At 42.8% G+C, this 15,197-nt stretch overlaps 1 protein-coding gene across 4 annotated transcripts in view; it reads left to right on the forward strand.

Annotated features, from left to right (window-relative positions):
* Positions 1 to 15,197, forward strand: part of LOC139583730 (partitioning defective 3 homolog) — a 599,078-nt gene that overhangs the window by 420,278 nt on the left and 163,603 nt on the right. For all 4 annotated transcript variants that reach the window (XM_071415128.1, XM_071415130.1, XM_071415129.1 and 1 more), the window contains one exon: positions 7,696 to 7,948. In XM_071415128.1, coding sequence (XP_071271229.1) covers positions 7,696 to 7,948 — 253 coding nt within the window. The remainder of the gene's footprint in view (positions 1 to 7,695; positions 7,949 to 15,197) is intronic.

The following is a 15,197-nucleotide window of genomic DNA, read 5'->3' on the forward strand; positions in this document are numbered from 1 at the left end:
GGTTTTATAAAGCATAACTCATTTTATGTGTAATTTATAGACCTTGGTTTTATAAAGCATAACTCATTTTATGTGTAGTTTATAGACCTTGGTTTTATAAAGCATAACTCATTTTATGTGTAGTTTATAGACCTTGGTTTTATAAAGCATAACTCATTTTATGTGTAGTTTATAGACCTTGGTTTTATAAAGCATAACTCATTTTATGTGTAGTTTATAGACCTTGGTTTTATAAAGCATAACTCATTTTATGTGTAGTTTATAGACCTTGGTTTTATAAAGCATAACTCATTTTATGTGTAGTTTATAGACCTTGGTTTTATAAAGCATTACTAATTTTATGTATAGTTTATAGACCTCGATTTTATAAAGCATAACTCATTTTATGTGTAGTTTATAGACCTTGGTTCTATTAAGCAAACCTATGTAGTTTCTGTAGTTCATGGTCAGTGTTAAATAAAGTAACTGGCCGATAGTTCCAAAATGAGACAATTTGAATATAGAAGAAGGATCCACCCATATAATTAAGCAATAAGGCCCGAGGGGGTGTGGTATATGGTTAATATACCACGGCTAAGGGCTGTTCTTACACACAACGCAACGCGGGGTGCCTAGATACAGCCCTTAGCCGTGGTATGTTGGCCATATACCACAAACCCCCAAGGTGCCTTATTGCTATTATAAACTGGTTACCAACGTAATTAAAGCAGTAAAAATAAATGTTTTATCACACCCGTGGTATACGGTCTGACATACCACGGCTGTCAGCCAATCAGCATTCAGGGCTCGAACCAACCACTTTTTAATTACATATAGAACATTGATTTGCTAATATCTCTATGGATCCACCCCTCACTCAAGTTCTGTAGGTTTTCTCTTATACATTACTTAGTGAGAGGCATGCAGAAGGGAATAAGCATCCAATCAGCATCTACATCAGAGTCCCATTAATATGCATAGGGTTAGTGTAGAAGTGAATTGTTCGAGACTGCTTCTCCATGTCTTCCCTGAGGGCTCACAGCCATTTAAACTGCATTGTCATTTATTCCAAGCAGACTACAAACAGAACAAGGAAAGCGCTTCCATTGTTTGCCAACAAAACACACGAGTACTGCTTTTTTGCATCTTGGCTTATGGTCCTGGATGTTTTATGTTGTAAGCTTTTATGTATGCACGTTCTTTTTCAATGTTGTGCCTAGATTCAGAAAACATTCTTTATTTTGGGATTCAATAGAAAAGTTTGTCATCATGTTCTCTAACGGTTCCTTTTTATTTATGTTTTTACTTTCTTAGTGTCATAACACATTGGTACAGGTAAATCTGTTTTATGTTGAGTAGAAACTGGATTCTTGGATTCTTTACATACTATGACTGTACGGCCAAATGTATTGACTAAAATTGAGACCAGAAATAACTTAAATTCTCAAAGTATTACCTAGTCTCCCCCTTCCCTTTGACTGAGCACATCAGTTGGCAGGTGTTTCTTGACACAAAGGCATGCATTGGAGATAGAGGCAGGGACGTGTTACATTCCTGAACAGGTAATACCCTGCAACGCCACCACAGTAATCACCAGATATATTTTTCATTAATTCTCCATGAATGGATTCCATTAAAGCAACCTGGGGAAATTTGAAAAAGAGGGGAATAATTTGCATGGAATTATTTGCATCTCTTTGTTCTCATAAGCTCTGTCTGCAAACCACTAAATGCTGTCTTATCTTGCCCAAGAAAAAAAATGGGACAAGCTCTACGATTTCCTCCTTCCTTTCCTCTGCCGAGGAATATTTTCTCTTCTCCCATGAAATTCAAATAACTCTGATTTGATATGATATTATATCATCACAGGGTTTAATAGTCAACATTGACAGACAAGCCTTTTGCTTTTCCTACAACCAAGACTTTTATTCACATAAAATGAGAACGTGGCATCGCCTTCTGCAAATGTGTCCCCACAAGATATCCTACCGAGCTACTGCATTCCCTTATATATGTTATCAGGGGTTTATTGTTTCTAAACAGAGATTCTGAGTTAAAATCCCCCTATATTGTGTATGTTGAAATGAGCCTAGCAATTTTACATTTCAGTCAGAACTCTCATTCACACACACACACTGAAATGAATCTCCCTTTTCTCTATTGAAATGGAGAGATTTAATGATACACTTTGATTGTAGTGTCAAAACATTTGCTGTCTGCGGCGGGAACACAGGGATCGTTTTAATTGCCCCTATTCAGTTCACTTTTCTGTGGACTCCCTCCTGCAATCTGAGCTTGGCAAGTACCTAAACTTTTATTTTCCGAGGCTTTTTGATTGAAACACCAGAGATTGTTCTTGCTGTTTTGCCTCGGCTCGTTCCTGTCAGTCTTTGTGTGGCTAATGTGAAATTAAGTGTTCTATCATATTTAGACCTTCGTCACGATTGATTTCTCTCGTTCAAATTTTTTTGGCAACAGACTTTTAGTGGGCTGCTTGATAAAAACAAACCAAACACACACACACAGCGTTTTACATTCCCCCAGGAGGGCCAGTAAGATTACAATCTTTAGTGTGTTATCAGTGACAGCGTCATTAAGAGCATCTAACATTAGTGCTGTTGCTAATCTTAGCCTTAATGGCCAAGATGCAGCTCAGTTCTGAGATATGCCGCCTTTGCACTTAACGATATGATAAGCACGTCTCAGTATGAGTGATAGAATTGATATCTGTCCAGACCCTGTTAGTCTTATCATATCCCAAAGTGGGGATAGGCAAAAACATTATTTTTGAATAGGGCTTAAACTACGAGATTCAGCATGCTATTCTTGTCATACACCGCCTCATGGTGAGATTTCATTTCAGTAATTTCCTTTGAGATGGATGCAGAAAGCAACCGCTGATAACTCGACGGAACGAGAAGAAAACAAGTCCTTGGCGCTTCATCCTTTGAAATGTGAACCAAGGCTGCGTTCCAAATGGCACCCTGTGGGTCCTGGTCAATCGTAGTGCATTGCGTAGGGAATAGACAATAATTTGGGATGCAGGCCAATACTTTTCAATCACCACAGCACAGTCAGTCTCATCTCATCTCATCTGGCTATGCTAAAAATCCATCAAGGACTTACCTTTTTTATTTTCCTGATAAGAACCTTTCTTTTTTTCCCTGTCAAAGCCAGCCAATCAGGCAGTAATGTGCGAGACATTAATAAAGCTTAATCCCAGGGCCATCTACCTCACGCCTCATTGTGACGCATATACCACCGTAGGCATGCAGCCCATTGGAGGAGAACCCAGGCTATTTGCAATTAAGATCCCCATAGGCCTTCTCAGAGATTATTTAAATGTAAATTAGTGACAGATTAATTACAGACACGCTGCAGTGTAGTAGAAACCTTGAGTATAATCAACTCAGTTTCACTGAAGAGGGTTCATTTCAATATGGAGGTTTTCTTGGATGATGGAAATTCGAGGCAGTACAGAAAACAGAGATACTGACAATCTAGCTATATATATATAATGCATGTACAGTGCATTCGGAAAGTATTCAGGCCCCTTGACTTTTTCCACATTTTGTTACGATACAGCCTTATTCTAAGATAACCTATTCTAAAATAACAACGTGAAGATAGATTTCTTGATTTCTTTTGTGCAAATTTGGAAAACATTTAACACAGAAACACCTTATTTACGTAAGTATTCAGACCCTTTACTATGAGACTCGAAATTGAGCTCAGGTGGATCCTGTTTCCATTGATCATCCTTGAGATGTTTCTACAACTTGATTGGAGTCCACCTGTGGTAAATTCAATTGATTGGACATTATTTGGAAAGGCACACACCTGCCTATATAAGGTCCCGCAGTTGACAGTGCATGTCAGAGCAAAAACCAAGCCATGAGGTCAAAGGAATTGTCCGTAGAGCTCTGAGACAGGATTGTGTCGAGGCACAGATCTGGGGAAGAGTACTAAAAATCTCTGCAGCATTGAAGGTCCCCAAGAACACAGTGGCCTCCATCATTCTTAAATGGAAGAAGTTTCGAACCACCAAGATTCTTCCTAGATCTGGCCGCCCGGCCAAACTGAGCAATTGGGGGAGAAGGGCCTTGGTCAGGGAGGTGACCAAGCACCTGATGGTCACTCTGACAGAGCTCCAGAGTTCCTCTGTGGAGATGGGAGAACCTTCCAGAAGAACAATCATCTCTGCAGCACCCCACCAATCAGGCCTTGGTAGAGTGTCCAGACGGAAGCCACTCCTCAGTAAAATGAACATGACAGCCCGCTTTGAGTTTTGCCAAAAGGCATCTAAAGACTCTCAGCCCCTGAGAATCAAGATTCTCTGGTCTGATGAATTCCAAGATTGAACTCTTCGACTGAATGCCAAGCGTCCCGTCTGGAGGAAACCTGGCACCATCCCTACGGTGAAGCATGGTGGTGGCAGCATCATGCTGTGGGGATGTTTTTCTGCGGCAGGGACTGGGAGACTAGTCAGGATCGAGGCAAAGATGAATGGAGCAAAGTACAGAGAGATATTTGATGAAAACCTGCTCCAGAGCTTTCAGGACCTCAGACTGTGGCGAAGGTTCACCTTCCAACAGGACAACGACCCTAAGCACACAGCCAAAACAATGCAGGAGTGGCTTCGGGACAAGTCTCTGAATGTCCTTGAGTGGCCCAGCCCGGACTTGAACCTGATCAAACATCTCTGGAGAGACCTGAAAATACCAGCAACAGTGTGTGAAAACCTTGTGAAGACTTACAGAAAACGTTTGACCTCTGTCATTGCCAACAAAGGGTATATAACAAAGTATTGAGATAAACTTTTGTAGGTGACCAAATACTTATTTTCCACCATAATTTGCAAATAAATTCATAAAAAATCCTACAATGTGATTTTCTGGATTTTTTTTCTAATTTTGTCTGTCCTAGTTGAAGTGTACCTATGATGAAAATTACAGGCCTCTCTCATCTTTTTAAGTGGGAGAACTTGCACAATTGGTGGCTGACTAAATACTTTTTTGCCCCACTGTATATATATATATATATTTTTTTTCCCACCTTTTTTTAACCAGGTAGACCAGTTGAGAACAAGTTCTCATTTACAACTGTGACCTGGCCAAGATAAAGCAAAGCAGTGCGACAAAAACAACAACACAGAGTTACACGTGGGATAAACAAAAGTACAGTCAATAACAGAATAGAAAAATCTATATACAGTGTGTGCAAATGGAATAAGGAGGTAAGGCAATAAATAGGCCATAGTAGCGAAATAATTACAATTTAGCAAATGATCACTGGAATGATACATGTGCAGATGATGATGTGCAAGTAGAGATACTGGTGTGCAAAAGAGCCAAAAAAGTAAGTAAAAACAATATGGGGATGAGGTAGGTAGTTGGATGGGCTATTTACAGATGGGCTGTGTACAGATGCAGTGATCGGTAAGCTGCTCAGATAGCTGATGCTTAAAGTTAGTGAGGGTGATATAAGTCTCCAACTTCAGCGATTTTTGCAATTCGTTCCAATCATTGGCAGCAGAGAACTGGAAGGAAAGGCGGCCAAATGAGGTGTTGGCTTTGGGGATGACCAATGAGATATGCCTGCTCGAGCGCTTGCTATGGGTGGGTGTTGCTATGGTGACCAGTGAGCGGAGATAAGGCGGAGCTTAAATCTAGCAAAGACATATAGATGACCTGGAGCCAGTGGGTTTGGCGACGAATATGTAGCGAGGGCCAGCCGACGAGAGCATACAGGTCGCAGTGGTGGGTGGAATATGGGGCTTTGGTGACAAAACGGATTGCATCCAGTTTGCTGAGTAGAGTGTTGGAGGCTATTTTGTAAATGACATCGCCGAAGTTGAGGATCGGTAGGATAGTCAGTTTTACGAGGGTATGTTTGGCAGCATGAGTGAAGGAGGCTTTGTTGCGAAATAGGAAGCTGATTCTTGATTTAATTTGGATTGGAGATGCTTAATATGAGTCTGGAAGGAAAGTTTCCAGTCTAGCCAGACACCTAAGTATTTGTAGATGTCCACATATTCTAAGTCAGAACCGTCCAGAGTAGTGATGCTAGTCGGGCGGGTGGGTGCGGGAAGCGATCGGTTGAAAAGCATGCATTTAGTTTTGCTAGTATTTAAGATCAGTTGGAGGCCACGGAAGGAGTGTTGTATGGCATTGAAGCTCGTTTGGAGGTTTGTTAACACAGTGTCCATAGAAGGGCCAGATGTATACAGAATGGTTTTGTCTGCGCAGAGGTGGATCAAGGAATCACCCGCATCAAGAGTCACATCGTTGATATATACAGAGAAAAGAGTCAGCCCAAGAATTGAACCCTGTGGTATCCCCATTCTGATTGCTAGAGGTCCGGACACCATGCCCTCCGATATTATACACTGAACTCTATCTGAGAAGTAGTTGGTGAACCAGGCGGTCGATGAAGACTGCTGCACACTATTGTCTTTTATCGATGGCGGTTAGGATATCGTTTAGTACCTTGGCTGAGGTGCATCCGTGACCACCTCGGAAACCGGATTGCACAGTGGAGAAGGTACGGTGGGATTCGAAATGGTCAGTGAAATGGTTGTTGATCTGCAGAGAAGAATGGGAGAAACTCCGCAAATACAGGTGTGCCAAGCTTGTGGTGTCATACCCAAGAATACTCGAGGCTGTAATCGCTGTAAGGTGCTTCAACAAACTACTGAGTAAAGGGTCTCAATACTTATGTAAATGTGATATATATTTTTTATATATTAGCTAACATTTCTAAGAACCTGTTTTTGCTTTGTCATTATGGGGTATTGTGTGGAAAAAAAACAATTGAATACATTTTTGAATAAGGCGTGTAACCTAACAAAATGTGGAAAAAGTTAAGGGGTTTGAATACTTTCCGAAGGCACAGTATACTAAACGAAAATATAAACACAACATGTAAAGTGTGTGTCCCATGTTTCATGAGCTGATATAAAAGATCTCAGAAATATTCCATACTCACAAAAAGGATATTTCTCTCAAATTTTCTACAAAAATGTGTTTACATCCCTGTTAGTGAGCATTTCTCCTTTGCCAAGATAATCCTTCCACCTGACAGGTGTGGCACATCAATAAGATGATTAAACGGCATGATCGTTACACAGGTGCACCTTGTGCTGGGGACAAGTACAGGCTGCTCTAAAATGTGCAGTTTTGACACACAACCCAATGCCACAGATGTCTCAAGTTTGGAGGGAGTTGTCCACCAGTGCTCTTGCCAGAGAATTTAAAGTTGTTTTAGAGAGTTTGGCAGTACGTCCAGCCGGGCTCACAACTGCATGTAATCGTGTAACCACGCCAGCCCAGGACCTCCACGTCCGGCTTCTTCACCTGCTGGATCGTCTGAGTCCAGCCAACCAGACAGCTGATGAAACTGAGGAGTATTTCTGTCTGTAATAAAGCCCTTTTGTGGGGAAAAATCCATACTGATTGGCTGAGCCAGGCTCCGCAGTGGGTGGGTCTGTCTCCCAAATGGGTAATGCCCTCCCTGGCCCACCCATGGCTGCGCCCCTGCCCAGTCATGTGAAATCAATAGATTAGGGCCTATTTAATTTATTTCAATTGACTGTTTTCGTTATATGAACTGTAACTCAGTAAAATCATTGAAATTGTCGCATGTTGCATTTATATTTTTCAGTATGTTAGACCCAAACAAAAACAATCTCTCTCCCTCCTTTTTTCCATCTCTCAGTGGAGGAGGACACTGAGGGGAGTTCTCGGTCAGGCCGGGACTCCATATCTACGGCCACCGACCTGACCCTGCCACCCGGAAACTCTGTCACCATGGAGAGGCAGGTGAATGGCAACGATGATAAAAAGAGGGTGAAGAGCGTGAGGGACAAGAAGAAGCCTGAGAGAGATAAAGAAAAGGAGAAAGAAAAAGAGAAAGAAAAAAACAAAGCCAAGAAAGGGTTGCTGCTGAAGGGCCTGGGAGATATGTTCAGGTAAGGACCCTTTACCCTCCAGACCCAATCAAAACTCTTCTTCTGTTAATGTATTCAGTAAAACATTCTGGAGCATGACTAGAGCATTCCGGAGCATTCTGGAATCGGAACACAGAGTGCGTTCTCTCTGGGATTGGTATTGGAACTAATGGGGGTGAACCTCACCTTAAACTCTGCTGGGGTTAATGTCCAGGCAGCCAGGCCTCTGGCACATCTCAAGCGTTTTTTATTAATATGGAAAGGATGTTTTATTCATTATGTGCAGTATCATACCCACCGAAACACATTCTCTGTTTGTTAAACCAGTGGAGAATGCACTGTACCCAGCCTGAGTACTAATGGGAATATGTGATTGGGTCTTATTAGAACAAAGGATAAAAAGCTTGTGAAGATTATGAACTTGATTTCATTAGAATCACTTTGCATGTATTTCAGATGCCCAGGGGCATTGCATTGTGAGTCATCTACTGCTGTGCAGTCCTGGTTTGTGGCCTACAGCGTGTCAGGCTAATGGTGTGAAATGGGTAGAGATCACTCTGCTCTTGTTGGTCACCCACTGCTCGTTTTGTATGACCAGTAAACAGTCCCCCAGAGGGGGTTAGCTTCTATAAAATGCTTCCTGAATTACGTGCATTCGGTGTATAGAGCTTCTCACTGAAACAGTACAGCAGGCCCTGGGGCTGTATGGATCAGCGTCTCAGCGTTGGAGTGCTGACTTAGGATCAGTTTTGCCTTTTAGATCACAATGAATAAGATTACATCAACAGTAAGGACCTGATCCTAGATCAGCACTCCTACTCAGCGATCAAATTGCTAATGCTAAAACTACAATGTGATCAGTACTAACCACTAATGTATGGTATTGTGAATCTGATCCTATCATGTACAGTAAGCTAACCCTCATCAGGTGAGGGATGGTGAGGGTGTATCCTAAACCCTTAGTGCTAATTCAGAGAGCAGAGAGCAGCGTGAATGTTAGGGGCGCACCAACCGCCGCTGCCGTGAGGCTAATCAAACAGAAACCACAATTAATTATTTGGATTTTATGCTCATTTGCGTCCAGCATAAGTAAGGGTGCTCACACACACACACACGTCTGTTATCATGCAATAAATTGTTTTCCTGCGGATTATCTTAATGGGATTAACTAGCGTATCACGGGGGACAGCGCCATAATTAACAATGAAACTACAAGTGTTTTGAGGTCATGATTCAGGAATTCAGAAAGGTTGCTTATCTGGGGGAGATTCTTTTATAATTACACGTAGATGCACAAGCACACTAGTGCACACACACAAACAGGCATGTAAACATGCACACAAGCACATGCAAATAAACACACAAACCTTTGCATTTACTATGTCTTACTTTGAAGTGAGTTTGATTAGTGAATGAAAGTTGAAATGTGAGTCAGTGGCTTTCATCTCTTCCTGTGTCACGACGCAATGGGCACTGCTGACAAAGGTTATTCCTCTCCAGCATCTACTGTGGCGCTAGAGAGGTGCAGACTATTCGCCTGGACCTTGCCGTGCCCTTCCCTGGCACATCATCTTTCTACATTATCTCTGAGTACCACAGCCACTTAGTAGTTGGCACACAGCAGCCCTCCCTGACACTCTCCCCTGGACGCTGCATTTAACTCCCGAGACTTCTGACCCTCTGTCTTATATTGGATATGCAAAGAGACAGCTCACCAAAAACCACTACTTACTTCTCTCTCTATCTCTCTGTCTGCGTCCTAAATGGCACCACATTCCTGTTATACTGCTCCACTTTTGACCAGAGCCCTATGTGCCCTGGTCTAATGTAGTGCACCGTAGGGAATAGGGTGCTGTTTGGGATGCAGCCTCTATCTCTCTCTTTGTGATGCTGGCTCACTCCCTCCCTGCCCTCAGTTAAAAAGCAGGCTTGGAGAGTGTTTTGTACTGAGTTAAAGGGATACTTTGGGATTTTGCAGTGAGCCCTTTTATCTACGTCCCTAGGGTCAGATGAACTTGTGGAAACCATTTTTTACGCCTCTGTGTCCAGTATGATGGAAGATAGCATTGGCTCACAAAACTATCTCTAACTACCATTAGAGTAATGGCTAGCAGACACCGGCTAACTCTAGTTAGCAATTGCACTAGCGCTAGTTAGCAATTTACTTCAAACTGCATGCAGAAACATAAAAATGATATCCAGGAGTTCATCTGACTGGAGAAGTAGATAAAGGGTTTCCATGCCTATCCCTTTAAGGTGAGACAGGTGTAATGCAATGGAAAGACACTGAGCTAAACTGTTCATATGAAGGAGCCTGAAAAATAGAACAATAATAAAATGCCAAGCTAGAGAAAGGGGAAGAGTCAAATATGAAGTGATAGAGAGGGAGACGGAGAGAGAGAGAGAGGGAGAGAGCTGACAAATATTCGAAGAGAGAGAAAATTGGAGGGAGAGAACAACAACAAAAAAAGTTAGCGATATGTTCGATGTAATGTCAGTTTATTTTTTTGATGTTTTTGTCTGACACTCATTGAAAATTGAGGAGTTTCATACACAGAGAGAGATAGCATGTCCATCCAGTTCACCAGCACATCATGAGCAATATTCCTGTTGCATACAAAACAGCTTAGAATCATCATCGGCCAATGGCATGACCAGACTTCATCATGATGATCACACATGAAACCTGATTGGCTTTAGCCCTAATCCCCGGGTGCTAATTTGCATGGAACAGGCCTTCAGCACATCAAACCAATAAGCCTCCCTGACACAGACACACATATAAACACACACACACACACCACACACACACACACACACACACACACACACACACACACACACACACACACACACACACACACACACACACACACACACACACACACACACACACACACACACACACACACACACACATACACACATACATACACACACACACACCACACACATCTACTCCCCCTAAGGAGATTTGAAGGAGTTTGCAATACACTGCAATTTGAGCTCATCTGCATGCAAAGCTAAGGACGTGGCGCCTGATGAACATGCAGTGCACACGCTTAATGGACAGCCTGATTGGTAGTGCATTAAAGCCAGGGCCAGTGGAGAGTAGTGTGATATTGCAGAGAAAAGAAGAGCGAGATAGAGAGGGGAAGAGGAGGAGAGAAATTTGACTGCTTAAGCCGGAATCAAAGAACCCTCACAGTAAAATAGCTTCTGTTATTGAATGTAAAATGATCTTCTGCAGCACATGATATCATGTTTGCATATTTGATGCAGTAATTAATAGGTTATTCCTATCAAAAGGGCAGAAATGGTCATGGAAGGGGATAGAAATCCCCTTAAGGGAGGACTATAGTATTTTCATTTCACTGTTGTTGTACTATATAACGAGCCCATTGTCCGGTGGACATATATCCATCCAGCCATTATTCTAATAACCATGGTGCGTCTCATGTCCTCTACTCCCAGATAGCATGACTGTGATCATGTATGCGTCTCAATTGGCACCCTATTCCCTATATAGTGCACTGCTTTTGACCAGAGCCCTATAGGAATAGGGTGCCATTTGGGATGCACATCATTACCTTCGGATCTTATCAGGGTTGTTTAGACCTCCACAGCCCCACCCGGGGCCTTGTTAACCCTGTTAGCATGTCGCTATGCTGCCTCCATGCAGCCATCTAGTATCTATTCCTGTCTGATTTGAATGGCACAACGGCTCCATTTACAACCTTAATGAGGTGTTGTTTATCTTCCCTCTGATTGGCTGACCTCTCCGAATGCCTATCTTCCATCTCCCTCTCATCTCCCATCTCGCTGTCTTTGTGTGTGTCTGCGTAGCGGAGTGTGTACTGTATTGTATGTGAATCGGCCCTTGAGCATGGGTATGTATGTGTGTATGGAGGTGTGTGATGTCTTTCTGTGTGTGTGTGTGTGTGAGATGTGTGTGTGCATCAGGCTTGCGTGCTCAAGACCCGCTCCTTTCATGGGTGCTGAACTAATGCATCCTGGGTTGTGGTAAAAGGAGCAGGCAGCTGCCGGACGGCGAGAGAGAGAGAGAGTGGGAGAGAAAGACAGACCGAGCGAGAGACAGGAATGGTGTGCACTGGAGTGAACTGTGGTGCCACATAATAGGGGGAAGAGGAGGAGGTGGAGGGGAAAAAAGGAGCAGGAGGGGAGAGTGAAGAAAAAGTAGGAGGGAGGGAGGTAGCGAGTGGGGGGAAGGTTGGATGGTGGATGTAAGATTCCGTGCCACAAAGGCAGATAATAGGAGGGTGTTGTTGGCAGAAGGAGAGTAGCTAAATAGTTAGCGTGCCTTGGCATGATGTAGCGTGATGTTATGGGATCTGTTGTATACACTATGTTATGTATGCATTCCATATGACCCCATATGGTTGCGTGGGTGTCGTCACTTCTGATTGTGGTAAGCCGGTTTGGTCATTAGTATTGTAACACCGACACACATTTGCATATTTTTTTATTTATAAAGGATCCCCATTAGCTTCTGCCAAGAAACAAAGCAATAAAACAACACATTATTAGACCACTACATTTCTGCAATACATAATGTATTATACATAATGTATAATACAACAATACAACAACAATACAATGTACATGTGTGTAGAGTGCGTGTTTGCGCATCCGTGTTGCCTGTGTTTGTGTCTCTTCACAAGCCGTGTGGTTCCATAAGTTGTAGTTGTATCTGTTTTTGATCAGTTTCTACTGTTTGCTTGAGTTACCTGATGTGTAGATCAGAATAGAGTTCCATATCGTCATGGCTCTATGTAGTACTGTGCATTTCCCAGAGTATGTTCTGGACTGTGAAGAGACCCCTGGTGGCATGTCTTGTGGTGTATGCATACGTGTCCGAGCTGTGTGCTAGTCTTTTGAACAGACATCTCGGGGCTTTCAACATGTCAATACCTCTCACAAAGACATGCACTCTCCTCTACTTTGAGCCAGGAGAGATTGACATGCATGTTATTGATGTTAGCTCTCCGTGTACATTTAAGGGCCAGCCATGCTGCTTTGTTCTTGGCCAACGGTAATTTGCCTTTGTCCCTCTTTGTGACACTTGACCATATGGTTGGGCAGTAGTCCGGGTGGGGTAAAACTAGGGCCTGTAGGACTTGTTTTGTTGATAGAGATGTAAAGAAAGCAGAATGGCTCTTTATTACGGACAGACCTCTCCCCATCTTAGCAACCATTGCATCAATATGTTTTGACCATGACAGTTTACAATCCAGTGTTCCTCCAAGCAGTTTAGTCTCCTCAACTTGTTCAATTTCCACATTATTCATCACAAGATTTAGTTGAGGATTAGGGCTTAGTGAATGATTTGTCCGAAACACGATGCTTTTAGTTTTTGAAATATTTAGGACTAGCTTACACCCATTCTAAAACTGACTGCAGCTCTTTGTTTAGTGTTGTAGTTGATGTGTATAATGTTGAGTCATCAGCATACATAGACACACAGGCTTTACTCAGTGCCTGTGGCAGGTAATTCATAAAAATAGAAAAAAGTAAGGGGCCTAGACCGCTGCCCTGAGGTGTGCCTAACTCTACCTGTATTATTACACACACAGTTTACCCATCAATAACAATTAGGCGTTCCCATAAGCAGGCACTGACAGCTGCAGAATCTCATCTCAGAGAAATAATTGTGGTTCATGTCATGCCTCACTTATCATAATGTCCCATAAAAGATTGGCCAAGGTATTAAACCTACCATAGTTCAGTCAGGATCAAGCTACAACCCATTTAGAAGAATAACCACCAGCTTATGTTAGAGGAAGAGAAAAAGGACTCAACTTAGCACCAACATACTGTAACATCACAAATGGCTGTTGAGTACAACATATTTGTATGATATCAAATTTATTTATATAGCCCTTCTTACATCAGCTGATATCTCAAAGTGCTGTATAGAAACCCAGCCTAAAACCCCAAACAGCAAGCAATGCAGGTGTAGAAGCACGGTGGCTAGGAAAAACTCCCTTGGAAGAAACCTAGAGAGGAACCAGGCTATGAGGGGTGGCCAGACCTCTTCTGGCTGTGTCGGGTGGAGATTATAACAGAACATGGCCAAGATGTTCAAATAGTCATAGATGACCAGCATGGTTTCCTACTAATATGTGTTTGACATGACGTACCGGACGTGTTATTGTGAGTGAGTAGTTCTGTGTATAATCTGAGAGAATTAATGACATGCCAAATTTGCATTGGGTTTATTGATGTAACAGCAACAGCCTTCCACTCTTCCTCTCACTGGGATCCACCACTAAGAGAAATCTCATCTCATAGTGGGTATTGTCCTTAAGAAGAGGATCCCGTTTTCACCCTGTCAAAAACATATTTGAGAATATTTCCCTCCCTCTTCAAAGCCGATTGATCCTTGAGCTTTAAAGGGGGTCATTTTGGGCTGAAGTCAAACCTTGAAAACCTTGAAAAAGGACCAAATATGTCCTCTGTGTGTGACATCCTGTTATCCCCCTGCCAATCACAGAGCAGAGACACAGCAGGGGAGGCGGGACAATGAACACAATTCACCACCCCGGGAGATTACCAACCACTGTCACAATGAAACAAAACAAAACATATATTGGGTGGTTAGGCTAAGCGCAGATTTGTGTGTGTATGTGCATTCGTCTGAACGCGTGTGATTACGTGTCACAGGAAAGGTCTTTGGGGACATGCTTTTAGAAAGCATCCGGCATTGGATTAAGGAGAGAGGGGAGGGCGAAGAGAGAGGTCAGTGACTGTAGCCGCAATATCAGACACTAAGAGGAGTGGTGTGTGTGTGTGTGTGTGTGTGTGTGTGTGTGTGTGTGTGTGTGTGTGTGTGTGTGTGTGTGTGTGTGTGTGTGTGTGTGTGTGTGTGTGTGTGTGTGTGTGTGTGTGTGTGTGTGTGTGTGTGTGTGTGTGTGTGTGTGTGTGTGTGTGTGTGTGTGTGTGTGTGTGTGTGTGTGTGTGTGTGTGTGTGTGTGTGTGTGTGTGTGTGTGTGTTGGCGGCTTAGAGACCAGGGGGACATGTCCGGCTCTTCTTTCCTCTGACCACTCAATGCAATGCAAATGTAATCTGACACCAGTGTATTTCCATCAGAGGGCCAAGGAATAATTTGGTTTGGAATGATCACACGGGATGTGTGTGTAGTAGAAGTTGTAAAGGGAGCAGGGAGAGCATGGAACTAATTGAATCTGAAATCTTGTTGGAGTGAAATGGGATCCACCGGTGTCTTTCACACAGCAGCGTCTCAGAGAG

Source organism: Salvelinus alpinus, chromosome 8 (genome assembly GCF_045679555.1).
Source record: "Salvelinus alpinus chromosome 8, SLU_Salpinus.1, whole genome shotgun sequence".
In the NCBI taxonomy this organism is placed as follows: domain Eukaryota; kingdom Metazoa; phylum Chordata; class Actinopteri; order Salmoniformes; family Salmonidae; genus Salvelinus; species Salvelinus alpinus.